The sequence below is a fragment of the Sinocyclocheilus grahami genome, unplaced genomic scaffold (genome assembly GCF_001515645.1).
Source record: "Sinocyclocheilus grahami isolate Dianchi unplaced genomic scaffold, SAMN03320097.WGS_v1.1 scaffold257.1, whole genome shotgun sequence".
NCBI lineage: Eukaryota > Metazoa > Chordata > Actinopteri > Cypriniformes > Cyprinidae > Sinocyclocheilus > Sinocyclocheilus grahami.
This window is the reverse complement of record NW_015505436.1, coordinates 1,830,458-1,858,065: the sequence shown is the minus strand read 5'-3', so window position 1 is coordinate 1,858,065 and position 27,608 is coordinate 1,830,458. Positions and strand designations below refer to the sequence as shown.

Here is a 27,608-nt window from a genome sequence, read left to right as displayed (position 1 = left end):
GAGAAAATTTTGTTTTAACCATACTGTTTAAACTGTGCCATATTTTATTTTTATTTTGCTATCGGATGATGATGATCTCTAAATCTATTGTATGTTGGATATTAAAATTATATGTTGGATATTAGTATGTCTATTTGTAGACATTGTAATGGCGGATTTGTGGACACAGTCATTCGTTTAGATTTTTAGGGTAAAATGCATTTTTGTCTGTTAAATTCTTGTAGGATATATAATTATGTGTAATTTAGATTTATCTCCTGCTGATCCTTTTCTGGCATGGGATATTACTGTATACCGACCAGAGAAACATTTCCTTCCCCAATCTTTCAGCAAAAATGTCCTGTGATTCTGAGCCAGTGATGCCCGATTCGTGAATTAAACACTCTTTTGAGTCGGTTCCTTTGCATGAATAGGTCAAATGAGTTCTGACAGCTCACTCACCCACTGAATCATTCATAGCGGTCTCTCACCACTAACAGGTTACTTCAGAACACAGAGAACAAACTTTTTGATGACGTGGATGTTTACCTATAACCCATTAAAACCCCTGAGAGCATCCTATCTTTTGCCAGCGGTGAAGAGGGTCTTTAAGTTCAACACCTGCGCATGCAGCTTGTGAACTATATGCTCTAGGTAAGACTTTTTCCTTCTAAGAGAGAAAAAACAGTAAAACAGTGTTGTATTGCTCTTTCTTATGCTTATATTGTTATGAATATTATTAATCCTGTGTCTTGCACTTTGCATATCTTCTGACCACGGTTAGAAATAAAGTACAACTTTTATAGTGGCTTACAGACTTCATTAGATACAATGAGGTTTGTCAAGTTGAGGACTTTTGGTCTTTTAACATGACCTCAATATGTCATCATGTCATGTTGTAACTTTACATGACCGTCATGACGCTTGTTTTTGAACATTTTATTAAACTGATAATTTGATATTTTGGGTGAGATAAGGTCAAATGTCTGACTAGATTATTGATTCTGATATCATAATGAAGAAAAACGAATTAGACGTTTTAGAAAACAAACAAACAATAAATAAATAAAATGTCATACTCTTCTATTGATGGTAATATATATTTTGATTAATTATTCAATATAAATGTATAACTGTTTTTTCAAAATCACACCAACATGAATACAAAGAGGTCATTTCTGAGAACTTGACATGCACTTTAAACTTGAGTTTTCATTGATTTTTCCTTTTCTTTATCATGGACACTCTTATTTGTATTTGACCCATACATTTAAGCTTGTGTGTTTTGTTGCACAAAACAGAAAGGACTTAATTTGATGTAAAAGACAAATATGCAAAGTTCACAGAAAAGCAGTTCTGTTTATGGAAAAAAAACATGATTCTAACCTCTTTTCCTAAAGAAGATCAAACTAAAACGGAAAAAAAGCAAAACATTTAAACAACATCCCATTAGAAATAAATTATTTTTATTTAAGATATGTCAGAATAACCAAATATACATTCAGCTGAGTGGGATGTATAACACAAGTTCAAATTAACACATTTGCATATGAAAGCCCACAAACTCATTGATATGCACTGTGTTTTTCACCCAAAGACATTTCACAGTGAACAAACTTTTTGCCAACTTATCTTAAGAAACAAACTTCAATATGAACATTTCCCAGGAGCTTGGCATACTCAGAGCATCATAAAAATAAACACATAGCTGAAGTTTTTCACTTGAATAATTGTGACAATGCCTCATGGAGCTATTCATTGCTTCATTCTGTCCACATTATCCCAAGAACCAGACAATCTTTGAACAGTTCATACCAGTCCTGCAGTCAGCATGAGCACTGGCACTCAAATACACCAGCAAACTGATCCAACCAATGACCAGCTTGGAAGAAGGTATGTGGATGTTTAATATAATTTGTTGAATTAATTTGCACTGTGACATCTTCATGTTGAATTTCCATCCTGCGCATTGATATTTGAGTCATTTTATGTGAGTCAAAATGAATCAAATATCAATGCATTTTTTTATTACAGTGAGGCATTTACAATGTGTAAGACTTGAAGAATCTCAGACACTTTGATCTTCTGAGATACGGGCAATACACACACAGTGTATTAATATACAGACATTCATTTCGACATTCCACTGAGAGAAGATGTGAGAAAAGTCCCTTCTCACCTGTCCTTTCCATCCACTTCCTTCCCTTCATTCAGCTCACTCAGAATGGTCAATTGCATAATATAATGTGTAACACCTATCACTTTGACTTTTGTTTAAGTGTTACACGAAATAAGGGACCAAACAGACCAATCTTACTCATGAGTCAGGTGTATTAAACAGTTACCCAGAACATACAAATTCAACATGACACCAATAATTGATGGTCAAACAGTTGGAACCAGAGGATTAAAAAAAAATAATAATAAAAACGGAGCAGTATCCCAATGCACAGTCTTTGGTTTGCAATCACTTAGAACCATATACTTTGCTCAGTCTTTGTTGTAGTGAGCATAAAGTGAGAACACAGTCTTTGTTGAAAAATGAAGTGTGAAATCTACATAAATGCAAGTTCTACATGAATGCAAGTTATATTCACAGTTATGTTTGGTATCATTTAAATTGTCTCTATGCATCTGGTACAATGGTATTAATCTTACAAGAAGTAGACTAAAAGGTAATAAAAAAGTCAGGTATGCATCTTTTACTCTTAGATTTATCTTTGAGAATCTGGTGTCTTGTATTGATTATCTCTTAATTGACTATGTCATTCGCATAATACCTTTTACCTGACTGATAATAAATTGTAACATTTGATTTTATTCTGATTTACTTTGAAATTATTTTCTCAAGTAGATTAAGTGAAGGCGAATGTTTCCGCAAATCTGCGTTCCAGGGTTAAGTACATACTAGATCTCAGGTTAGATGGAGCATGGGGCACATCAGGTGAGATACTAGATTTCTGACTAACTGCTTGACTTTAGTTAAGTTGTTATGCAGTTGCATTAACTATGGGGGGCTAGTCATAGTACAAGTTATAACCGCTGGTTATTAAGTTGTACGTACTTATAATAATTATCGGGGGCTAGATAAATATACTAGCATAACCTCTGATTATTGTCTGAGCTTTTTTCAAGTTGTATGAAGTTACTTTAACTATCGGGGGCTAGATAAAAATACTATTGAAATATTAACATATTTCATAGTACTAGCATAACCTCTGATTATTGTCTGAGCTTTATTCAAGTTGTACATAGTTATATAACTATATAAATAGTTATATAATTATCTAACTAGACAAATAGTACTAGCATAGCCTCTGATTATTGTTTGCGCTTTAACTAAGTTGTACAAAGGTAACTGTAGGGGGCTAAACAGATTAACAGAACTACTTTTTAAAGAATGGTAAGCATGGGCGACCTATTAAATAGTATTAGTCATAACCTCTGGCTAATGATCCGACTGAAGAGTTTGTGATCATGAGATCCGCGTACACCGGCCGGCGTGAGAACCTCTGAGTGACATAGATTCCTAATGAATGAGTAAAATATAAAGTAAAGAGTTGACTAGAACAATCAAATGTCAGAAGAATAATGATTAGAAATGGACAAACAACTAATTCGTATGACAATCTAAAACCGAGGTCATAATAAAATGGAGTCAGATTAGAGTTTAAAGGGGTCATATGATGTTGCTAAAAAGAACATTATTTTGTGTATTTGGTGTAATGAAATGTGTTTATGTGGTTTAAGGTTAAAAAACACTTAATTTTCCACATACTGTACATTATTGTTTCTCCTCTATGCCCCGCCTTTCTGAAACGCGTCGATTTTTACAAAGCTCATCGGTCTGAAAAGTGAGGTGTGCTGTGATTGGCCAGCTATCCAGTGCGTTGTGATTGGCCGAATACCTCAAGCATGTGACGGAAATGTTACGCCCCTACCATACTGTGATGCCCTGTCCGGCCGGAGCGACGATTCAAAAACATTAAAACCCATTATAAACGAGGCATTTGTTGCATCCAGTGGGGACATAATTATGGATTATAATGACTTAAACTGTCTTTTTACGCGTTGCGTTGCAGTAGAATGAGCCGTTTTAGGTAGGCGTGGCTGACTCTTAACTTTTATAAAGAATATCTCTTTGGATTTGAGACTTTAGTCTTTGCAACTTTACTGATCTTCTTTATGCACCAAGAGCTTGCAACACTTCAAAGAGAAAGGAAAAATTGAGATCGCATCATATGACCCCTTTAACTTAAATTTAATACCTTTGCATACCGAAAAGACCGAACACGCAGGAAACCTTTGCCATCACTAGATACCTTCATTGGGCCAATTGCATGGACCTTACACAATGTAAGTAAATGGGTTATTTCTTTGAGTATTTAAAAGCAGAAATGTGAAACTTATGATTTAAAAAAGTACAGTTTGTCTTGTCATTTTTTCAGTAATTTTAGGGTTTGTGGTGTTTCATAGCAAAAAAAAAAAAAAAAGTAAAAATTGGAATTAAGTTATGTTCAGATACGGTTGCCATATATAAGAATAAGACGTGAAATGTCTTGTTTTTTCTAAATAGTTTGGCAGAAGACTACTTGAAAAAAACGTTGCGGAAATGAAATCAGCTCAGCTGCCAGTTCTGGCACTCTTGTTAACAAAGTCATTTTGTTGGGATGCCAATTTTAAAGTAACCAAATGTGCCCTCTCACTTGTATCCGTTACGTCAAGAACTGAAGTGAAAGAGAGAATAGAAGTTTCCATGACTGATGGGAACTAAATTCACACATTTTGTGAGCTCCCCTCTGTCAACAAAGCTGCTGGGGCTTTAGTACTTAGTAACCCAAACGTGTCACTGTGGGGGCTTACAATGCTGTTGAGCGGTTGCGGCATGTGACTCATGGATATGGCAGCAAGAGCCGGGTCTGACTGCAGGGAGAGCCAGAGTCCACTGCTATCTAACAGACCAGCAATCTGTGTTTCAGCTCGGACTGTTCACCCATGACAGACCTTTTGCAGCAGAATGTTGGGGATGGATTGTGTAAGTAGAGTAACTAATATTTTATTTTGCATATTCAGAGTTTGGAGATCAGGATTATGCTCTGACCTTCTAATCCTGTTGTTCGCATCATCAAATTTTTAGTCATTGAACTGTGATGATCTCTTATCCAATGCAGCAGAGAAAAAGAGCATTGAGGAGGTTCTGGCAGGTGCAGAATTGGCCCCAGCCCAATGCCTGTGGACTACAGAGGCCAGCGGATCAGTTCAGCTGAGAATGGATGAACTTTGTCCAGAACAGCCCATCACTGTGTATCAGATGTTTACTAACTCAGTTCAGAAGTACGGGAAGTTGACTGCTTTGGCAAGCAAAAGAGGAAACAAATGGGAAAAAGTTACCTTTTCGGAATATTATCACCTCAGTCGAATGGCCGCCAAAGGCTTTCTAAAGGTGATCTTAGAGCAGTTTTTAAACACTAATTTATACATAGTGTGTTCATTTTACAAATTTAATTTGCACAGCTCGTTCTCATGTAATTTATAGATTAGATATAATACAATAATATTTGAAAATTCTCCTAGCTTGGTCTGGAGCAGTTCCACAGTGTAGCCATCCTGGGGTTCAATTCAGCAGAGTGGTTTATTGCTGCTGTTGGAACTGTCTTTGCAGGGTGAGAAATATCCATGTTTTTTTTTAGATTAAAAATTCCACACTTGCAATTTTTCAATTTAAATTGTACTGCATAATCGAGGTGCAGCTGGATTTGTGTATTCAAACTATGTCTAGAATACTGTTTATACCAGGGGTCCTCAATCTCGAGATCCATTTTCTTGCAGAGTTTAGCTCCAACCCTAATCAAGCACACCTGAACAAGCTAATCAAGGTCTTCAGGATTACTACAGTTGCATGTAGGTGTGTTTAATTCAGGTTGTAGCTAATCTCTTCAGGGAAGTTGATCTCAAGGTCCAGAGTTGAGGACCCCTGGTTTATACTATACATGCTGGATGAAGCCAAGATACAGTTGCATTATTCCAACTGGTCTGTTAGTCTGACTTCACAAATATCACAAAAGCATACAAATCTAACTTTTAAAGTACATGTAAATGTACTTAGTGTGAAACATGGAACAAGATTACTAAAATGACCCTGGGTTAACGATCTTAAGTGTAAAAAGCTTGTTTACACATTGGTCAAGATGTTGCAGGGGCCTTTAACATCAAATAAAACATTAATTGAATTTATTAAAGTGGGAAGGGAGTATTAGGTCCAGGATCATTGCCCTCACATCTATATTTTGTTTGTGCTAGGGGTATAATGGCGGGTATCTATACCACAAACTCGCCAGATGCCTGCCTCTACGTTGCTAAAGACTCAAGAGCCAATATCATTGTTGTGGAAAATCAAAAGCAGCTGGATAAGATTTTACAGGTAACATTTGGTCTACTTTATGTTCTCAGCCTGGACCTCCTCATACTCAATAAGCAAGCTGATTAATACTCCTGTTTGTCTTGTTAGGTAAAGGATAAGCTTCCACACTTGAAAGCCATAGTACAGTATTCTGGATCTTTGAAGGAGAAGTTGCCCAATTTCTATTCGGTGAGTGTCTGATATAGAGATCTCTGAGTTAGCATGTAGGCCAAAGTCACCCAAAGAGTTACCATTACTGTTTGTCTTTGAACAGTGGGAAGAGTTCATGGGACTAGGACTGGAAGTTTCTGATCAAGAACTAGATGAAATCATCAGTAGTCAGAAAGCCAATCAGTGCTGTGCACTTATTTACACATCTGGGACAACCGGATCCCCGAAAGGAGTGATGCTAAGCCATGATAACGTAAGCTGCAAGAAAATTACATTCACAATATAGCAGCAATATTTTGCTGCAGATTAATGAGTTTTAAATTCTGGACTCTTACAGATCACATGGACAGCCCACCATGCAAGCAGGGCTGGAGATATGCAGCCAGCTGAAATCAGGCAAGAGTCTCTGGTCAGCTACCTTCCTCTCAGCCATATTGCCGCCCAGATCTATGATCTCTGGACAGGGATCCAGTGGGGGGAGCAAGTTTCCTTTGCTCAGCCAGATGCTCTAAAGGTAAATGTTTAAGAACAGAACCTTTGTTTAGCTTTAGGCCAATCAGTCCTTCTCCTGGAGGGCCACCTTGCTGCAGAGTTTAGCTCCAATATGCCTGCCCTTCTTACACACTTCCTACCAATCTTACACACTCTACTGGAAGTTGGAACCCCTGCTTTAAATGCTGTATCATGATCAAATATCAGTGTTGTAGTCGAGACCAGGACAGGACCCGAGTAGATCAACTCTCTAAAGTCAGAGACCTGAAGTTGGTTGAATTTATACATTATAATCACCCCCCATCCAAGATTCCCGGTGCATCACGTCAACGGCCGAGTGCGGATACACCGATTACCAACAGAGGCTATGGCACCTGGACGCACTGTTGGGTGGACACAGTTCCGGTTAAGCTGTGGGCAATGTTTTCTTGGGGCACTTTAGGCCTCTTTATCCCAATAGCACAATTACTGACAGCTATGAGGTATCTGAACTTCATTGTGGACCAAGTGCACCCATTCATGGTAATGGTGTTCCCTGCCGGTGATGGTCGTTGCCAACAGGATAATGCACCATGCCACACTGCCAGAATTGTCAAGGAGTCAACTGTCAACTGTTGTAAAGGATCGAATTCTACTCTACATTGCTCTGGTGTTTACATTAAATTTTATGTTCCCTTTTAGGGGAGTTTAGTAGACACTCTTCGAGAGGTAACCCCTACAGCCCACATGGGTGTTCCTCGTGTTTGGGAGAAAATTATGGAAAAGATCAAAGAAGGCATTTCACGGTGTGGATACATGAAAAGGAAACTGGTGACATGGGCCATGTCTGTTAGTCTGGAGGCTAATCAAAGGCTTACCAAGTACATCATTTGTTTTACAGTATATCACTGTCCACATTATATTGAAGTTATTTGAAGTTTTATTATGTTTATGATCATTTTCTTTAAATTAGGGATGAGGAGAAGTCATTCCTCTTCACTCTTGCAGACAGTTTGGTCTTGCAGAAGCTTCGTGCTGAGCTAGGCATCTCCAATTGTGTGAAGTTCTTCTCGGGAGCAGCACCTATTGGAAATGAAACTCTTCAGTTCTTCCTTGGCCTCAACATTCGGCTGTATGAAGCCTACGGGATGAGTGAAAGCTCAGGACCCCACTTTATGTCTGGACCAAAAGCGTACCGATTTTCAAGGCAAGCCTTCTTACCTCAACTTACAGGTTGAGTACCTTCAATCTGAAGGCCAATGATCAACAAGTTCACTGTGTAACAATTCCCAAAACTCTTCTAGCTGTGGTAAAGTGGTTCCGGGCTGCCGATACAAACTAGTAAACGTAGATGCTGATGGCATTGGAGAGGTGTGTTTCTGGGGCCGCAATGTCTTCATGGGATTCCTCAATCTGGAGGATAAAACAAAGGAGGCTTTGGATGAAGATGGATGGCTCCGGTCTGGAGACTTGGGAAAGGTAGATGAAGATGGCTTTCTTTACATCACTGGAAGAATAAAAGGTAAAGGATGCTATTTTTACTAGCTTTGATGCTATAATTGGATTCAGGTTAGCTTAAAATGGCATTTCCATTCAATCTCTTTCAATTCAGAGCTTATCATCACGGCTGGAGGAGAGAACATTGCCCCCCTTTCCATAGAGGATGCTGTAAAACAGGAGTTGCCAATCATCAGCAATGCCATGCTGATTGGAGACAAGAGAAAATTTCTGTCCATGCTGCTAACGCTAAAGGTAAACTATGCCTTGAGAAAGGCTCTGGCTTCAACAACTCAAACCATTTAGGTTAATCTATTATTCCTTTCCTTGGATAGTGCACAATCAATCCGGAGACTACAGAGCCCACTGACATTCTTAGCTTGGGGGCTGTGGAATTCTGTCAGCGGCATGGTAGCCAATCGACAAAGGTGTCAGACATCATTGGAGGAAAAGACAAGATAGTGTACCAGTCCATTGAAGAGGGCATTGAACGGGTCAACTCAAAAGCAACCTCAAATGCCCAGCGCATTCAAAAATGGACCATAATAGGGAAAGATTTCTCAATTGTTGGAGGAGAACTAGGTGAGTGCTGTGCACACATTACTTTTATCCAATGGGGACAAAAATAATATATTTTCTGATGGATCTTTACTTCTACTGAAACTGGAACAATAGTTATTTCCAAAAGATAATAGAATTATGTTACTTTTCAGGTCCTACAATGAAACTACGTCGCCCAGTGGTGTTGCAGATGTATCACGGTGAAATTGAGAGTTTTTACAGAGAATAGACAACCTCCAGACTGGCTGTATCTCTGTTAAAGATACTGTTGCTTTTTTGGCCAATCATATTGTAGAAATTAGAAATCTAAAAACACTAAGTGCCATAATTTTTTTTTATTTCTATCATTAAACATACTGTTAATTGTCTTCCATGTAAATTGGATACGTTTAATATTCTTGTATGTTTTGCCCAGATCTTAAAAATAAATCTTGTGCTTTGCCGCTTTGTCTATGGATTTACTGTATTTGGTAATGTTAGATTATGCAGTATTACTATAATGATCTTATAATAGTGCTCTGTAAAAATAAAGACATGAGTTGTTTTGTCCATAAAAATAGACGTACATATATCCATCCAAAGTCATGTCTTGATAGTACAGTCATTTCACAATTGACACAGCAAAGGTCAAGAACTGTTTGAATTATATTAATTGTTAACCATAATGCAAAGTTCATAGCTGATGTAAAAGCTTAAGCATAAAAATGTGAAACATATATTCACGGTTTTAACGGATTTACCACACTTTGAAGCAAAAAAATAATAATAATAATAATTCAAAATACCCTTTATGTATTTACGCCTCTACTATTTGGACAAGATTATTCCTGTCATATGACAGAATGGCAAATTTTCAAAACACATCAAACCAGAGAAAGTGTCCAGTCAATAAATACATTTTATCTTGGATTATGTAGTTCCTTTTTGACAGATTAAAACAGCTCACAAATACAATCACTTAAGGACAAGAATTTAAGACAGTGCTTTGCGGTTCTGGAGAAATGAAAATGCAGACACTTAGTAGAATTGTGCGCATATATTAGAATGATACGAAGATTTTTTTTTTTTTGACTGTCAGTTCTTTAGGCATCAGATCCAAACATACACACTAGAAAAGCCTCAATCCATGTCCTGCACTCTTCGGCAGATGTCAGCTGTGAACTCTGAGCACTTAGAGTTTCCACCGAGGTCTTTAGTCAGAACCTGAAATATTAGATGGGTAACAGACATAAAAAAATAACCTCTGTCTTGATGGTAGAAGCTAGAATCTAAATTCACATTCAATGACTGATCCTACCTTTTTTTCCCGTATGGTGTCGAAGCAGGCCGTCTCAATCTTATTAGCATACCCATGCAGTCCCATGTGGCGCAGCATCATGACGGCACTCAGTAAAAGGGCGGTGGGGTTCGCCAGGTCTTTGCCTGCGATGTCGGGGGCAGTTCCGTGTACCTAACACATAAAAAAATGGATTATGATATGTGACCCTTGACCACCAAAATTTATATTCTAAATAAATAAGCTTTCCATTGATGTATGATTTGTTAGTATATAACAATATTTGGCCGAGATACAACTATTTGAAAATCTGGAAACTGAGGGTGCAAAAAAAATCCCAAATATTGAGAAAATCGCTTTAAAAGCTGTCCAAATGAAGTTCTTAGCAATGCATATTATGAATCAAAAATTAAGTTTTGATATATTTACGGTAGGAAATTTACAAAACATCTTCATGTAACATGATCTTTACTTAATATCCTAATGATTTTTGGCATAAAAGAAAAATTGATCATTTTGACCCATACAATGTATTGTTGGCTATTGCTACAAATATACCAGTGCTACTTATGACTGGTTTTGTGCTCCAGGGTCACATATATGGAATGATGCTATTTGATCAATCACTCCATTGTGAAGCTATTGCATCAGAGTCCAATACATACGGATTCAAATATGGCGACACCATTTGCTCCGATGTTTCCACTGGGAGTGACTCCAAGACCCCCAATCAATCCGGCACACAGATCACTGAAACCCAAATCAAAGCCTGGGTGAGACTTGCACTTTGTAGATATAATCATATCACATATATTATCAAATGATGCTTTATATAGACTCACCTCAAGATGTCGCCATAAAGATTAGGCATTACCAGTACATCAAACTGAGAGGGATCTTGCACCATCTAGTGGATAATCACAATACAAAGTAATGTAAAGGCTGTGAAAGTAAAATGATTTCTGGGTCACTACATTGAGCAGGTCTTCTAATGACTCACATCAATTATAAAATGGTTTGAGAATTATTACAAAGTTGATCCTCATGAAATTTAATTTACATGAAAAGGGGGACCACATTTATTTTCAAATGCGGATTAAACTACAGGGAAGTCAAGCCCAAACTGTATTCGCGGTGTGTGAATGCAATGCACAAGATTTCTGTATTTTCCATATTTCACAGTATAAGTAAAAAAGGCCAAACTGAAACTCAGAGCATGCAGCACTGCTTATTATGCATGCAGTGCATTGTTGTAATTGTTAACTAGATATATAAAATATATTATGTATTAAATAGATGATTATTTAAAGCAGCACTATGTAACTTTTTCTGTTAAAAATGTGCAAAACGTATATAATGAGCGAGTACATCACGAATTCATCCTCCAAACCGCCTTTTTGTCTTATTCCAAATCACTACGGTACGCTTATAATAAGTACTTGTATTTGGACTATTGTAGTCTGGTCGGGTCTTCACCGCTGCGGAGGAACACATACCTGCGTGAATCGCCATAGACATAAACTTAGAGAAGTAGCTCCGGTTGGAATGTTCTTCCGCGGGATGTGTGCAGTTCTGTTTATTAACCGCTAGAGCGCCAAAAGCTACTTAGTGCTGCTTTAAGAAAAAGTGTACGTAATTCAAATAAAGCTGAAATAAAATATAATACAATATAAAACTAATATAAAAACTAATTTAATACAATACAATATAAAAAACTAATAAAAACAGCAAAAAGCACATTATTTAAAAAAAAACTTATGTTTCACAGATGAATAATGAATGAAGTTCTCTTGTAAGCATACATTGAGACAGACTGTATCCAGATACATCTCAGTGAATTTCACGTCCTTGTAATTCTCAGCAACCTCTCTGCACTTCCTCAGGAACAGACCGTCGGACATTCGCCTAGAAGACATCACTGAATTTAGCATCTTCATATATTACAATTATTTTGTAATTAGATCCAACAAGACATTTGTTATCAGTAAAAACTTGTTATACAGAAATTCTTCATAGCTACAAAGTTATTATGTGATTTGTGACCCTCACATGATGTTGGCTTTGTGAACGGCCGTGACACTGGCTCTTTGGTTATTCCTGGCGTACTCAAATGCATACTCAGCGATGCGCCTGCTGGCCTCCCCTGTGATCAGTTTAATACTCTGCACAACTCCATCCACAATCTGATTAAGAGTGAAAATAGTGCAAATATAACATTGAGATAACCAGATCTTGACAAAATCTTGAAAAACCATGTTAGGTTTCAAAAAACAGGGTCAGGTTAGCTCATACAAAAGGGCAAGATTTGATGACTGTTGTACAAACTCAGATTTAAGTTTGCACAAGTTTCTTATGGTGGACTTGATCTAGAAGGTAACTTAAAGGAATAGTTCACCCAAAAATGAAAATTGTGTCATTAATTACTCACCCTCATGTCGTTCCAAACCCATAAGACTTTTGTTCATCTTCAGAACATAAATTAAGATATTTTTGATGAAATCCGAGAGCTTTCTGACCCTGCATAAACAGCACGTTCAAGGCCCAGAAAGGGAGTTTGTTAAAATAGTCCATGTGACATTTTAACGAAGCTACAAGAATTCTTTTTGTGTAAAAACATTTTTTTTTTACTTTTGCGCACAAAAAGTATTTTCATAGCTTCATAAAATTAAGGTTGAACCACTGATGTCACATGGATTTTTTTAACGATGTCTTTACTACCTTTCTGGGCCTTGAACGTGTCAGTTGTGTTGCTGTCTATGCAGGGTGCAGATGAACGAAGATCTTACAGGTTTGGAACAACATGCAATTAATGACAGAATTTTCACTTTTGTGTGGACTGTCCCTTTAATGCCTTATGTGTAAAATCACATCATGTACATTACCATTTAAAAATTTTGGGTCTGAAAGTTTTGTTTTTTTAATATCAGCAGAAAATTTGAGAAAAGTAAAAAGATGTTTTAACATTTACACTACTGTTTGGAGTGAATTTTTTTTAATTTTTTGAAAGAATTCTCTCACAAAGACTATATTTATGTGGTCAAAATCACAGTAAAAACTGTAATACTGTGAAAACTGTGTTCTACGTGCTTAATATATTTTCAAATGTAATTTATTCCTGTAATGCAAAGCTGAATTTCCAGCATAATTACTCCAGTCTTCAGTGACACACGATCCTTCAGAAATCACTTAAATATGTTGATTTGCTGCTCAGGAAACATTTCTTATCAATTTTGAAATGAGTTGTGCTCCCTTCTCTGAAACATAAATCTTCATTATACTAGGGTTGTGACGGTGAGGAAATTTTCCCACCGGTTAATCGACGTGTGACAACACCGGTAATACCGAGGAGGCGGGGCGTTCCCTCTTTTCCTCGCTTTCCTTCGTTTTTAAATAGCTTGTAAAAGCGGCGTGCGCATTTTATTAGCGGCAGTTCGGCGTCAATTGCTTGAATGCAACAACAAAATATAACGTCAAACTCACTTTAGCCTATATATAAAACATAGAACTTTTATTAACAAAACAAATACAAATGCACCATGCTATACGGCAGGCTATGCCTAATATAAAATAACAAATAACTTACATCAAGTTTAAATAGGTATACAAAACTGGAAATAGGCTAAGTAAACATGTATAATATATTGCGGCAAGCCTACAATATACATGTCTTTACTGTCACTTTTGATCAATTGAATGCATCCTTGCTGAATAAAAGTATTAATCGCCCCCCCCCAAAAAAATCTCACTGACCCCAAACTCTTGAACCGTAGTGTACAAGTTCATAACGTGAACAGACAAAGGGAAGATCGCATGAATGGAATGTGATGACCCGAAGGTCATTTCACATGACGCTTGGACACACTATGGACTGGGACCAGAGACAACTGATTTACAGCAGCCGAGTGGCACCTACCTAAAGAATAAACAGCACTGAAATATGAGCTGTGCCACTGAATTCCCGCTAGCGCTGCATGAGAAACTGGTTAAGACAGCATTAGATGACAATAACACGACCTTTGACATTTGTGAGGGAGACAATCAGCTGCTGAGGGCTCCAAAAGTCAAATGTCATCCTATTGTGCTACACTGGAACTAAAGGTCTAAATGCAGTTGCGGGACAAAAGTATGTGAACCCCATAAATCCTGATGTCAGACTAACTGAGATGCTTTGGCATTAAGAATACTAAACTAGTTTTTAATGATGAATGGTCCAATTTAACAAAAAAAAAAAAAAAAAAAAAGGACTTATTTATAAAGTCAGATCCAATTTGATGACCAATTGATGTAGAAATCCATTAAATCCAATGGGTTCACATACTTTTTCCTGCAAATGCAGATCTCTGAAGTAGAAATCAAAAGAATAAGAGCAACTAGCCCTGGTTTGGTTGGGTTACTGGGTAAATAGTTTAAAAGACAGGTGAGCACTCATACTTACCAAATGTTCAATCCCACTGTACTCTCCTTCCGTGTTTTCTCTGATGGTGACCAGATCCACATCAGTGTAAGGCGTCTTATAGCCCTCGATTGACACACAAGGACGCACATTAGCATACAGGTCAAAGGTCTTCCTTAGCAGCAGGTTCATGGACGGGTGTCCAGCAGCAATTGGTGTTTTCAGTGGTCCTGTAATATAATTCAATTTTGATCATGTAAGTTTCCTATATACTATGAAAATTTGCCTAATATGATACACAGTCAGCAAATGTACCTTTTAATCCAATTTTGTTTTTGTCCATCGACTCTTTGGCCTCAGGAGGGATCATCCACCTGCCTCCAGGTCCTTTGATGGCGGTGACGTTTCTCTCTTCCCATTGAATAGGGGCCTGGGTGAGGAAAAAGTTCACAACTAAGATTTAAAATAGTGCACAAAAGGGTTAAAAATATATAACAGTAGCTCAGTTTTAAGCCTGACATGCAGAAAACCTGGATAATGCACTTGTTGGAACTTGCAGCCTGTGCTGCATTCCCGAAGAGTAAAACAACAGATACTTACCTTAGCTGCTTCAAATATCTTCATTACTGCAGTGGAGATCTCTGGACCGATTCCATCTCCAGGAATTAACGTTACAGTTTTAATCTGTCCAAATAAAGCACAGAAAACAAGACTGAATCTGGAAATGGATCACAAGTATCACAATCTGGCAATCTGAGGCTTTCTACATAAAGTTTAGACAAGGAATTTGAGGGTTTTAGTACAAAAGGTCATGAAGTTTGAACACTGCTGGCTGCTATAACTAACGTCTCCAGAATAGCAAGGACAACAAAGGCATCCATTTCAAGTTTTGCTGTTTGTTTTGAGTAGGTCTGACTCATTCTGCTTTTACTAGTGCCAAAAAACCAACGCCTTCAGGTGAACAATCTTGACTGAAGTAACTACTCAACTGGCACAACTAAATAATTTCTGCAGGCAGCAAAATTAATGCTTAAGACTTCTTTTGTGATTGAAGCTTTATACCCAAGGCTGGACATTAAGCTCTTCCAAGCGCTTTCCTTTCAGGCAACTAAAACTGACCTTTTATGTACCAAACCCTTTTTTCCCCAACAATATAGTGTATGGCTTAAACACATAAAACTACTATAAAAATGGGATTTGAAGAAAATAAGATTTTTTTTTTTTTTTTTTTTAAAACAAAAAATCTTTTGTTTTTATTTACACTTTAATCAGGTTTACTTGTCAAACTGTGTATTTTCACATTTAAGGTCACTATATCCCATTTTCCTAATATTTGTAACATATTAAAACATTTAAAAAATGGTTTGGGACAAGTGATGTAAAAGCTAAGCTTTACAAATGAACCAAACTGTACATTATAAATGAACCAAACTGGACCACAAACTGCTTTCATATTGACCATGGTACTAAATTTTTACCATATGTGACCCTGGACCACAAAACCAGTCTTAAGTCGCTTGGATATATTTTTAGCAATAGCCAAAAAAAAAACATTGTATGGGTCAAAATTATCTATTTTTCTTTTATGCCAAAAATCATTAGGATATTAAGTTCCATGAAGATATTTTGTAAATTTCCTACCGTAAATATTTAAATAATTTTTGATTAGAAATATGTATTGCTAAGAACTTCATTTGAACAACTTTAAAGGTGATTTTCTCAGTATTTAGATTTTTTTGCACCCTCAGATTCCAGATTTTCAAATAGTTGTATCTCTGCAAAATATTGTCCTATCCTAACAAACCATACATAAATCAGATTTCAGATTATGTATAAATCTCAATTTCAGGAAAATTGACACTTATGACTGGTTTTGTGGTCCAGGGTCACATATTTGTGTACCACACTATTTACATTCAATGTGTTTGCAAAAAATACCATACAAATACCGTGATACATGGTGCGTGTTGGTTTGAACTTACGCCTCTGGAGAACGTTCTCGGCTGTGGGCTCTGAGTCTTTATGACTCCCATTACACGGGACACCTGCAAAGACAATTTCAAAGATAACAGATCAATAACACTGGAAGACAAATTTAAGCTGATACACAAAGTAAGTAAAAGTAAAATGCAAGCAAATTAACCATGCTTTTAAAAAGCGCTGTGTTTAATGCGACTGCCACTATGGCTGAGCTTCACCGTGGCTCTTTGCAAACAAGCACACAGCAGCTAAAGCAGTTAATTAGACTGAGCCAGACTTAAAAGACTAAGTATGATCCCATTAACTTTGCATGCAAACTTTTAAGTGCTTTTGAACACAATGTGGAAAGTGCAATTAAGGCAACAAGCATGTACAAGCCAAGGTGAATTACACCAGGGATCATCCTGAGGTCAAAAGATTAGACAAATACAAACCAATTAGTTGTGATTAAATGTGAGCTATTAAAAAGGAAAGGACTTATCCCTGGTGTAAAATGAGGGGTGTAGTTTCACAAATCTGCAAAAAGTTGAGTTTAAATCAGCCTAGAACATTAAGGCTACTGGTCACTGATGATCCCACACAAATGAGAAAGATTTTTTTTAACAAACCCCTCAAAGAAGACAGCAGATCTGATGGGGACATTACTTGTTTTTGTTTTCCACAAAGCAATTTGTGTACTGTGAGAGAGTGGTGCCATAAAACTGTGAAGCAAGATATGTGGCCTAAAAAAAGCATTTGGACACTTTGCCATTTTTTTTTATTAATCTCCATTCAGAATGACACTTAAAGGGGTCATATGATGCGATTTCAAGTTTTCCTTTCTCTTTGGAGTGTTACAAGCTCTTGGTGCATAAAGAAGATCTGTAAAGTTGCAAAGACTAAAGTCTCAAATCCAAAGAGATATACTTTATAAAAGTTAAGAGTCAACCACGCCTACCTAAAACAGCTCGTTCTAACACGCCCCCACACGTTTACGTCACTGTGTGGAAATATTAGCACAACGCCGCCCAAATGTGCACGCAAAGAAAGAAGGCGTGGTTTCAGGAAACTACGAACGCTGTTACATTGGTGCCGAAACCCGGGAGGAAAGAGCAACACGCTGCCAGAGATCCCTCGCCGCTGTGGTGAATCCGCGGTGCCATCGAGCATGGCGGAGCAGTCTGCCGCCGTGGACGCTCGAGGCGGTGGGCTGGAGTGAGTTGCCGGGGGAGCGGAAGAACTCGCTGCTGGCCGCCTGGGTTGTGGAGGGACGGCTGCCGTCCGTGAGGGAGCGGAGGAGTCGCCGCCGTTCACCTGAGGCCGGAGCCTGCTGCTGTCCGCCATGATGGGGAGGAGCAGGGAACGGGGGACTCCTGCCGGCTGCCCGAACCCGGAGGAGCCGTCGCCGTCCACCGGGCGGCGGAGGAGTGTCGGGCCATCCACCGAGGGCTGTCCAGTGCCGCCGCCAGGCATCGCGGAAGAGTTTACCCAGCTAGTGGAGGGCAGAGCGGTTGTGTGTCTGGGAACCGGAACAAGATTTTTATTTTTTTTCCCCTCTCTCGTCTCTGTCTCTTCTCATCCTTCTGTCTCCTTTTCTCTCCCCTCGTCTGTCTGTCCTTACCCCCAGGTACGCCGCGCCCGCTGTGATCGGCTCCCCCGGAGGGGGGAGTAGAGCGTAGTCTCGTGGGTACCCCCCGGCCTGCGAGGGGCGATGGGGGTATGTGACGAGAGGGGCGGGGCCGAGAGTTCCCCCCAGGTACGCCGCGGCCGCCGTGATCGGCTCCCCCAGAGGGGGGAGGGGCAGGGGGGAGTAGAGCGCAGTCTCGTGAGTACCCCCCGGCCTGAGAGAGGAGATGGGGGTATGTGACGAGAGACCACTCACCGGTCTCGAGTCCCACAGAGGAGCTCCGGAAGGATAAATGGAGGAGTTACGTCAGTGAAAGGAGAGAGGACCAGGCCTTCCGGAGCTCCTCCGTGGGACTCGAGACCGGTGAGTGGTGCAGGTGTCGCTCATCATCAATTACTCCACCGGCCTATTCATACATTTCATGCAAGGCTTTAAGAGTCCAAACACATTTGGAAACTAAACCCTCACACTGCAGGCAACACGGAGCATTTTGGATTTCTGGCACCGGTGATGCATCAAGCTTATGGACTTTTAAAAAGACACAGAAAAAGCTGTGGGAAAAAAACATGCATTCTTATGGAATGAGATCGAGAGATTCCCAGATTTAAACGGCATACTGCTTTGGTTGGTTCTTGAAGCTGATGGTCCGTTCGTTTTGTGAGATCACGTGGGCTGCCCGACTGTTCAGCAGCCTGCATTCATGGAGAACATCTGTTGAGATGATTACCAAAAAGATGTTAAATTAGGGCTTTGGAAATGTGACTGCTGATGTGTTTGAAGAATGGTTTAGAAAGTGGTTTTGATTAATGAATGAAGATGATTTTAGTTCATACCACTGAATTGTTTATAGGCTTCATCAACTATGGCATTGTTTGATCTCTTTATCTCCCAAAAGCCATCATCCACCCAAGGTTTGGTCTCTGGCAACTCAGGCAGTTGGCCATTTTTATACATGCCTGCTACAAATAAATAAAAAGTAATAAATAAATAAACAGAGAAAATAATATTAAAAAGCAATTAAATAATGTTATTAATAAAATATTACTTAATATTAAAAGTGCTTTTAAACATGGGATTAAAATAACATCTATTTTAATATATTTTAAAATGTAATTTATTCCTGTGATGCAAAGCTGAATTGCAAGCATCATAACTCCAGTCTTCGATGTCATATGAATCTTCAGAAAACATTCTAATATGCCGATTTAATGCTCAAGAAACATTTATTATTATTATAATTATCTCTTTTTTTAGGATTTATTCATGAATAAATAGTTCAAAACAACTGCATTTATTTGAAATAAAATATTTTGTAACAATGTAAAAGTCTTTACTGTCACTTTTGACCAATGTAATGCATCTTTTTTTTGCTGAATCCGGTGAGTGGTGCAGGTGTCGCTCATCATCAATTACTCCACCGGCCTATTCATACATTTCATGCAAGGCTTTAAGAGTCCAAACACATTTGGGGCCACTGTATATCTGTGGAAAAGATTCCCCCATCATTTACCTCTATTTTATATATCATCCCTCCAATACTAGTAAAATGAATCTAAACTACATCATAACCCATAGATTATAGGTAAAACAGCAGTCTGAATGACACAAAAGGTTCTTCTGCATCTTATCACTTATATTCATGTTTCTTTTCCTCTTCTAGAAGAACATTCAGTCCATAATGGAAGTCATAAATTAAGTCTCTGGTCTAGTTTAGTCTTGACCTCAGCCAGCTCTTGTTCACTAAACCTGTCGAGGTGACCTTCATCCACCAGACTGGTTGGTTAGGTAGCGTTAACGGTTCTCCTTGCACATTTAAATCAGCTGTTTTACTCGACTCATTTCTAAACTCTATTTCTCCCTGACTATTTTAATGTCCATGTCAGATTTGCCATCTTTAATGACTACAAGCCACTGCGCGCTAGCAGCTGAGATGCGCGTCTTACTTCCGGAGCCGAGCGCGCCTCACTTATCCGCACGCCGCATCTCTCGAGAAGTTTTAGGAGCTGAAAAAGCAATGTAGTTTTAAATTTCATAACCTGACCTTACTGTCCTCCTGGTTGAGTCTGCATACTATCTGGGGGTATTACGCACAATAATGTGTGGATGGTGAGGATGACTGCAGAGGTTGAACATCTGTGGCTTTCGCCTGAGGCGTGATTCATTCACGAGATTAACACGCATCGTGTCATTCTCTTAACTACATTTATATTTGTTAAAAGACTAGTAGATGAGTCGACTGAGAGCTGTTAAATGTGTTAAACGTGTAAGTGCCGGTGTGAAGGGCATGCAGTACAGGGCCGCTGTAACGCAACGTTTTCAGCGCAAGCTAAGTATATACTTGCACTCATACTACACAGTTATATTTGGCAAAACACAGCACAGATTGCTATGATCGGAGGTTTGTCATGTAATGTAGTTCTTACCGTTGACCTCCACGCGTTTCCAGCCATCCTGTGCTAATCGTGTTCAGACGACTTCTCAGTGCAGCTCCCCGGACGGTGTCTCATCCTCTACTATGGTATCTAGGGTTGCCAGATTGTAACTACACTACTAGGATGCTATGCGTTGCCTTACGGCAGGGTTTTCAATCGTTTTGATCTCACGGACCCCCAAATATGATCATCCAAAAGGCAGCTATTCTCATGTAAAAAAAAAATATTTTAAAATGTAATTTATTCCTGTGATGCAAAGCTGAATTGCAAGCATCATAACTCCAGTCTTCGATGTCATATGAATCTTCAGAAAACATTCTAATATGCCGATTTAATGCTCAAGAAACATTTATTATTATTATAATTATCTCTTTTTTTAGAAAAGGCAGCTATTCTTATATAAAAAAAAAAATTAATCCTATCTATCATGTAAATTTTTTTTTTTTAATTCTATCTATCTGTGTGTGTTATTTATTTTTATATTTAAATATCAATATAAACATATATGTTACATTATTACATTTTCCTAATCACTATGCATGTATTTAAAATACATTAATTCATTTATTTGGATGTTTTATTTTAAATGTTTAATGTTTATTTATTTACATTTTTACAATGCTTTTCTAAATAAAAGACCTCCAGCACTACTAAGGTGCATTTATCTTATGAGATTTCAGCGTTTAGAAGATGCCGGTGTAGTTTATTTTTATTAATTTTGTTATTAATTCACAAATGTTCCTAACAAGTTACAACTGAGATTTTATAATTATCTCTTTTTTTAGGATTTATTCATGAATAAATAGTTCAAAACAACTGCATTTATTTGAAATAAAATATTTTGTAACAATGTAAAAGTCTTTACTGTCACTTTTGACCAATGTAATGCATCTTTTTTTTGCTGAATAAAATTAATAATTACTTTTATTGTACTAACCCTATACTGTTAGTACAGTTGGAAGTGTTGGAAGTGTATTTTTAGGGCTGTCAAAGTTAACATGCACTAATTAATCAAACATTTGATGCAAAACATTTTTTTTATATCATTACAGTTAAGCGTGATATTACAATATACACAAAATTGCATGACCTAAAATAATACACAAGTGCATTGAATTTTTCTCTTAAAATCTATTAAATGACAGGATTAAAATTCCAGCAAATACCTTTAATAGTATCATCAATATCTTTGCATAGTTGGTATAAGTCACTTCCACGTCCCACCACCCTTTCACCTGAAATGACATGTTAAAAGAGAATTTGATAACTTGCTAGACTGAGTATGAAATGTAATGCACAACCACATGTGAAATAACAAAAAACGTGTTTAGCAGAATTCCATTAAAAACTCACCATCCAACACTTTCATGTTTGGGAAATTTTCAAGAATAAGAGTCCGGTATGATAAATTCTTGCAGACTGTAGCAAAATAAATTGGTAAGAATTAAGGACCAGATTTAGAGCTCCAAAAACATTTAACCAAAAAAACCCAGAAAACCACTAACCTGGATTGGTATAATTATAGGTGTTGTCCTTCAGTCTGATGCTCTCCAGCTTCTTTAAAGACTTCAGTGCATGAAGATTATCAACACTGTAGGTGCAATGCATCATGTGTGACATAGAAAGGTGGATAGGAAAGCAGATAAATATGAGTAGCTAAAAAGGCTGCTTACCTCGGTATCACATTGCCAGCAACATTCAAACTCAGTAAACCTTCACAGCTGGAAAGAGGTTCTGAGAAGAAACATGTTCAACTCCGAAAGTCAGATATATAATCACATTAAAGGAATAGTTCATGTAAAAATTTTAATTTTCAGGATACCAAGATATTAATTGGAACAGAAATGTAGCATTACATCACTTTCTCACCAATGGTTCCTCTGCTGTGAATGGGTGCCGTCAGAATGAGAGTCTAAACAACTGATAAAAACAGGAGTGCAAAGAGGAATTGTCTTGATTGTGAACATCCTGAGACAGTGATCAAATCGGATTAGAGGTAACTACAGTATTGGTCTCTAAACGGTGGACAATCAGAAAGAACTCGAGTGTAGTTACAAAAACTAAACCCTCACACTGCAGGCAACACGGAGCATTTTGGATTTCTGGCACCGGTGATGCATCAAGCTTATGGACTTTTAAAAAGACACAGAAAAAGCTGTGGGAAAAAAACATGCATTCTGTCAATCAATTGATATCTTGAGAAGTGAAAAGCTGCATGTTTGTAAGAAACATATCCATGAAGATGTTACTTTAAACCTTCAATAGTCCTCTATCCATAATAGTGTTTTCTCCTGTGAAAAACAACAGCTGTAAACAATTATGTTTGTGGATTTTGATGTTAGAGGACAACAGGAGATGGAATTTTTCACTGGAGAAAGCATTATGCATGGATTATGGACTCATATTCTGGCTAAAACAAACTTTAAAGTTAAAACGTTAGTTAAAGTTTTCCCTTTATAAAATGTTAATTGATGGACTGGAATCCATTATTGTGATGTTTTTGTCAGCTGTTTGGACTCTCATTCTGACGGCACCCATTCACTGCAGAGCAATTGCTTTATGTGAGCAAGTGATGCAGTGCTAAATTTCTCCAAATGTCTCTGCTTTGAAGAAACAAACTCATCTACACCGTGAATGGCCTGAGGGTGAGGACATTTTCAGCTAATTTTCTTTTTTGTTAAAACTATTAAATTAAGATTTAAATAACTATTACCTAAATTAGAGATTCTGTTGGCTGACAAGTTAAGAACAAGAAGTCTTCGTAGAGGTGAAAGAGGCCCCAGATTTGTGATGTTATTTCCAGAGAGGTCCAGCCTTTCCAGGTTTATACACTCTCCTATACATCCAAGATCATAAATTCCTGCAAAAACACATGCAAGATTGTGTTTTTGTGTATTTCGAGAATGTATTCTGCAGACAATAAAATCAGTATCATCTTACCTAAATTCCTAAGCTTAAGAAACATAATGGACTCCAAATCGAACTCCCCGGTGCGGGACTTCAGAAGCACAGTGGTGATCTTTGCACATTCTGTTTCTGGAATATGAGGAGAATGAGTGAGATTATACTTTGTGCAGCATTATACTTCATGCAACTGAGGGGAGATTATAAATGTGGCTCTCCATGATTCCAAAGGTTCAAACGGTGATTACAGTTTTAATCTCGCTTTATGTGTGAACTCTCAAAGACCGGATTACAGCTGCAGATCTCCTCTAGGTTTAATTTAATGCCCAGGAAGGTTTTTTTTAAAAATTCAAAACATTTTATCACTATATATTAGGGATGTAACGATTCACTCAACTCACGATTCGATTCGATTCTCGTTTTGTTTTTGTTTTTTTACAAAATGAGATTTAAGACAAATTATAAATTAAATGTGTCCTTTTGTTATTGCTTGGACAAAATGCTGCACATTTCTTTGTGAAATTGAAATATAACTATAATAATATACTAATATAGCACTTGCATATTATTGCTCTTTTGTTGGTTTTGATTGCTTCTATTGTCCTCATTTGTAAGTCGCTTTGGACAAAAGTGTCTGCTAAATGACTAAATTTAAATATAATGTAAATGTAAATAACAAAACTAAATTGAAATTTTAAAACAAGCCCTAAATCAAATACATAAGTAACACAAATAAAAGAAATCTCTTCATATAAACAAACTAAGGCTTTGTCTGTGCTCTTTCCGTTTAAAATGAGAGGCAACCACTGCATTTTAATCATGATCCAAACAAAGATGCTCTTTTTAATCTAAATGGGATTGTATAATTTTGAAATTTGAAGCAAACACAGAATGGTTTGACTTCAGTTTTGTGAAATTATACATAAAAATATCTGCATGAAACAGAAACAGCAGACGAGCTGAATGAGACGCAGATTCACTCTCTGCCAGCAGGTGGCGCTTAAAGCGTTTCCGCAGAAAACAAAGCAGCGCTGCACTTATGAACTTTAATATGCATTATACAGAGGCAAGAGGAAAAGAAAAAATACCATCTAAACTTTTCTAAAGACAGTAAGTTCCCCTCAGACATGCATTCATATAAACTCCTACCCCTAAATGAATCGTGATTTGTTTAGCATCTCAACCGATTTGAATCGTCACATATTTGAATCGATTTTCAACCGGCTCGCGGTTAATCGTTACATCCCTACATATAACAGCATCTTTGTGTCCTTCCATAATTTGTAGTTTATTCTCTTTTTTTTTTTTTTACTTTAATAAAGTAAAATTAATGAACTAATTAACTAAATGAGTAAATCAACTAATTAATGCCGATTGTATTTTAAATGTAGAAGGCATACCATTTTTTGTTTTGTTTTTAAATACAGATAATTATAATTATTACAGATTATTATTAATGCAAAAAAAATCTAAATTTTTATAATTTAAAAAAAAGGTTCTAAATAGTGTTATTAAACATAGTATATTTTATTTATGAATCATTTGTCAGATTTAGGTAACCTCTGACAAACATTTTGTCCTTAAACTATGTGAAAACATGCCAGTGATATTATTTTTATATTCTCACAAACTTATTATTTTTGTTAAATAAAAGTAAAACTATTTTTTCAGAAGTATTTCCAAGAAAAAAACATTGTCTTATATTCGGGACAATACGGTAATAATAATAATAATAATAATAAATAGATGAAAACACTGAACAAACATTTGAAATGAGATCTGTAAAGTTGCAAAAACTAAAGTCTCAAATCCAAAGAGATACTCTTTATAAAAGTTAAGAGTCAGCCACACCTACCTAAAACGGCTCGTTCTAACACGCCCCCACATACCTACCTCACTATGTGGGAAGATTTGCATAACGCCACCCAAATGTTCACACAAAGAAAGAAGGCGTAACTTTTATTCTCGCTGTAGTATTGTTGTTGCCGCCATGTCGTGAAGACGCTGTGTGCTTCGTCGTGAAAGTGAAACTACTTTGTTTGGCCTTTCAAAAGAGGACGATATCTGCTTCGTCATGTCTAGAGCTGATCCGTGCTGGTCGCTGAGAAAATACATCAACTGTCGATCGCCGGATCGGCTTTCACCGTGGACGAAGCGGAGTCCAGCCCGGGGTCGTCACATGCTCACTCAAGCCGCCGGCTCTTTTGGAAGGACATGACTAGAAATCAGTGGTTACGTTGTATTTACAACACTGTTCCAGAACAGTTTAACCCAAATATTCAGATGTGTGCAACGCATTTTATGGAGGACTGTTTCCTGATCCTGGTAGAGTAGACTACAATGCCGGCTGTTCTGACTCACAGACTGTAAGTAAGTTTTTTACATTAAAGAATTTGCCACTGACGATTCAGACGCGAGTTTTGAGCAGTGTCGAGTAGGGCTTGTTGTTTGTCATTTCTCCGATCACAAATGCAGACATGGTTTTATGTTTACGCGGCGTGATGCAACGCAACGCGTAAAAAGACAGTATAAGTCATTATAATACGTAATTATCTCTCCACTGGATGCAACAAAAGCCTCGTTTATAATGGGTTTTACTGGTTTTGTCTCGTTGCTCCGGCCGGACAGGGTATCACAGTATGGTAAGGGCGTATTTCCGTCACACGCTTGAGGTATTCGGCCAATCACAAGGCACTGGATAGCTGACCAATCACAGCACACCTCGCTTTTCAGAACGGTGAGCTTTGTAAAAATCGACGCGTTTCAGAAAGGCGGGGCATAGAGGAGAAACAATAATGTACAGTATGTGGAAAATGATGTGTTTTTTTAACCTTAAACCGCATAACACATTTCATTACACCAAATACACAAAATAATGTTCTTTTTAGCAGCATCATATGACCCCTTTAATAGACATTTAAGAACTAAAATTACTAGCTAAAATAAAAAACTATAATAAAAAGTTAAACCTGGTAATATATATTTTTTAAAAATCAAAAGCAAATAATAAAATGACTAAACTAATATTGAAATGAAATGAAAACTGAACAAAAGCTAATTCGAAATATTAATAAAAACTATAATAGTATATAAATAATAATAAAACAATGTTATGGGGATTGGTTTCTTGTAATCTGCTCTTCTAAAAAGGTGAAGAATCGTAATAAAATAACAATCTTACTTAACCTCACTGAATTACCTTGGATAGAAATAAAAATCTTTTAGGACGACAATAACAACAGGCACAGCCCCCACTAAATTAAAATAGCAGAGATTATGTAGATAGACTAGAAGTTGTCTCAAACCAACAGTTGGTTTAATCAACGGAACCAAAGCATGTGTTTAATGAACCAAAGTAAGCACACAAGCAACAAGCGAGCGATGCCCTAAAGGAGACGCCATGCTGATTTACCCATATAATAATGCAAGACTACACTTATTAGGCTGCCAAACAAAACAAATATCCTTCAAAACAAAAATGCATGTGATTTTAATCACAGAAGTATATTAGTGAATCAGCACCACAACACTGTGGACAGCTACCGCTGCTAGCAGGCGCTAACGTCAACGCACTGCTTTATTAACTAACTCACCGTTGTGCTTTTCCCTCTTCGAGTCCATCGTCGCTCAGATTTCCGCAGATTACAGCATGGGATGGATGTGTTGTTAATAAACGCTGGTGGGCATGTACAGCGCATGCAGTGCACAGGGCAGATCTGAGCAGGTGTGACTGTTAGCTCTGCGGCTAGCCTCACTGTGGCGTCTGCTCCAGATACTCGTGGTTTTAATGCGGGCATGATTTGCCCCCTGCTGCTGTTTCATTGCTCCGATGTTTTTAATCATTTCAAGCGTTCTCTTGGTTTAATTAACGCCTGGATAAATTAATTCTTTAAAGTTCAGCCCAGCCGGAAGTTGACCTTTCAGTGTTTTGTGTGCGT

The 27,608-nt window shown here is 37.6% G+C and overlaps 3 protein-coding genes across 6 annotated transcripts; 1 reads left to right on the top strand and 2 right to left on the bottom strand.

The window, feature by feature from the left end:
- Nucleotides 1-458: 458 nt before the first annotated feature.
- Nucleotides 459-9,838, top strand: acsbg1 (acyl-CoA synthetase bubblegum family member 1). Its single transcript, XM_016290281.1, has 15 exons — nt 459-633; nt 1,767-1,872; nt 4,959-5,014; nt 5,151-5,422; nt 5,554-5,642; nt 6,280-6,400; nt 6,488-6,568; nt 6,654-6,803; nt 6,888-7,064; nt 7,724-7,902; nt 7,995-8,228; nt 8,326-8,543; nt 8,634-8,773; nt 8,854-9,100; nt 9,232-9,838. The coding sequence occupies exons 2-15, from the start codon at nt 1,811-1,813 to the stop codon at nt 9,306-9,308; spliced, it is 2,103 nt and encodes a 700-aa protein (XP_016145767.1). The 5' UTR covers nt 459-633; nt 1,767-1,810; the 3' UTR covers nt 9,309-9,838.
- idh3a (isocitrate dehydrogenase (NAD(+)) 3 catalytic subunit alpha) lies at nt 9,382-20,872 on the bottom strand. 4 transcript variants are annotated; one of them, XM_016290282.1, is made up of 13 exons: nt 20,758-20,872; nt 20,278-20,337; nt 17,212-17,244; nt 16,731-16,793; nt 15,349-15,432; nt 15,064-15,178; nt 14,791-14,978; nt 12,405-12,538; nt 12,158-12,260; nt 11,198-11,262; nt 11,021-11,105; nt 10,377-10,529; nt 9,382-10,282 (listed from the first exon to the last, which is right to left on the bottom strand). In XM_016290282.1, exons 1-13 carry the CDS (start codon nt 20,782-20,784, stop codon nt 10,199-10,201), a joined length of 1,194 nt encoding a protein of 397 aa, XP_016145768.1. In that variant the 5' UTR covers nt 20,785-20,872; the 3' UTR covers nt 9,382-10,198. The 4 variants fall into 4 exon arrangements, with proteins under 4 accessions (XP_016145768.1, XP_016145769.1, XP_016145771.1 ...); XM_016290283.1 differs by lacking the exons at nt 17,212-17,244; nt 20,278-20,337 and having other exon boundaries at nt 20,758-20,871; XM_016290285.1 differs by lacking the exons at nt 20,278-20,337; nt 20,758-20,872 and having other exon boundaries at nt 17,163-17,227.
- lrrc61 (leucine rich repeat containing 61) lies at nt 18,886-27,608 on the bottom strand. The gene is made up of 9 exons (XM_016290286.1): nt 27,264-27,608; nt 23,707-23,802; nt 23,480-23,626; nt 22,440-22,500; nt 22,272-22,357; nt 22,120-22,185; nt 21,933-22,001; nt 19,168-19,293; nt 18,886-19,045 (listed from the first exon to the last, which is right to left on the bottom strand). Exons 1-9 carry the CDS (start codon nt 27,289-27,291, stop codon nt 18,939-18,941), a joined length of 786 nt encoding a protein of 261 aa, XP_016145772.1. The 5' UTR covers nt 27,292-27,608; the 3' UTR covers nt 18,886-18,938.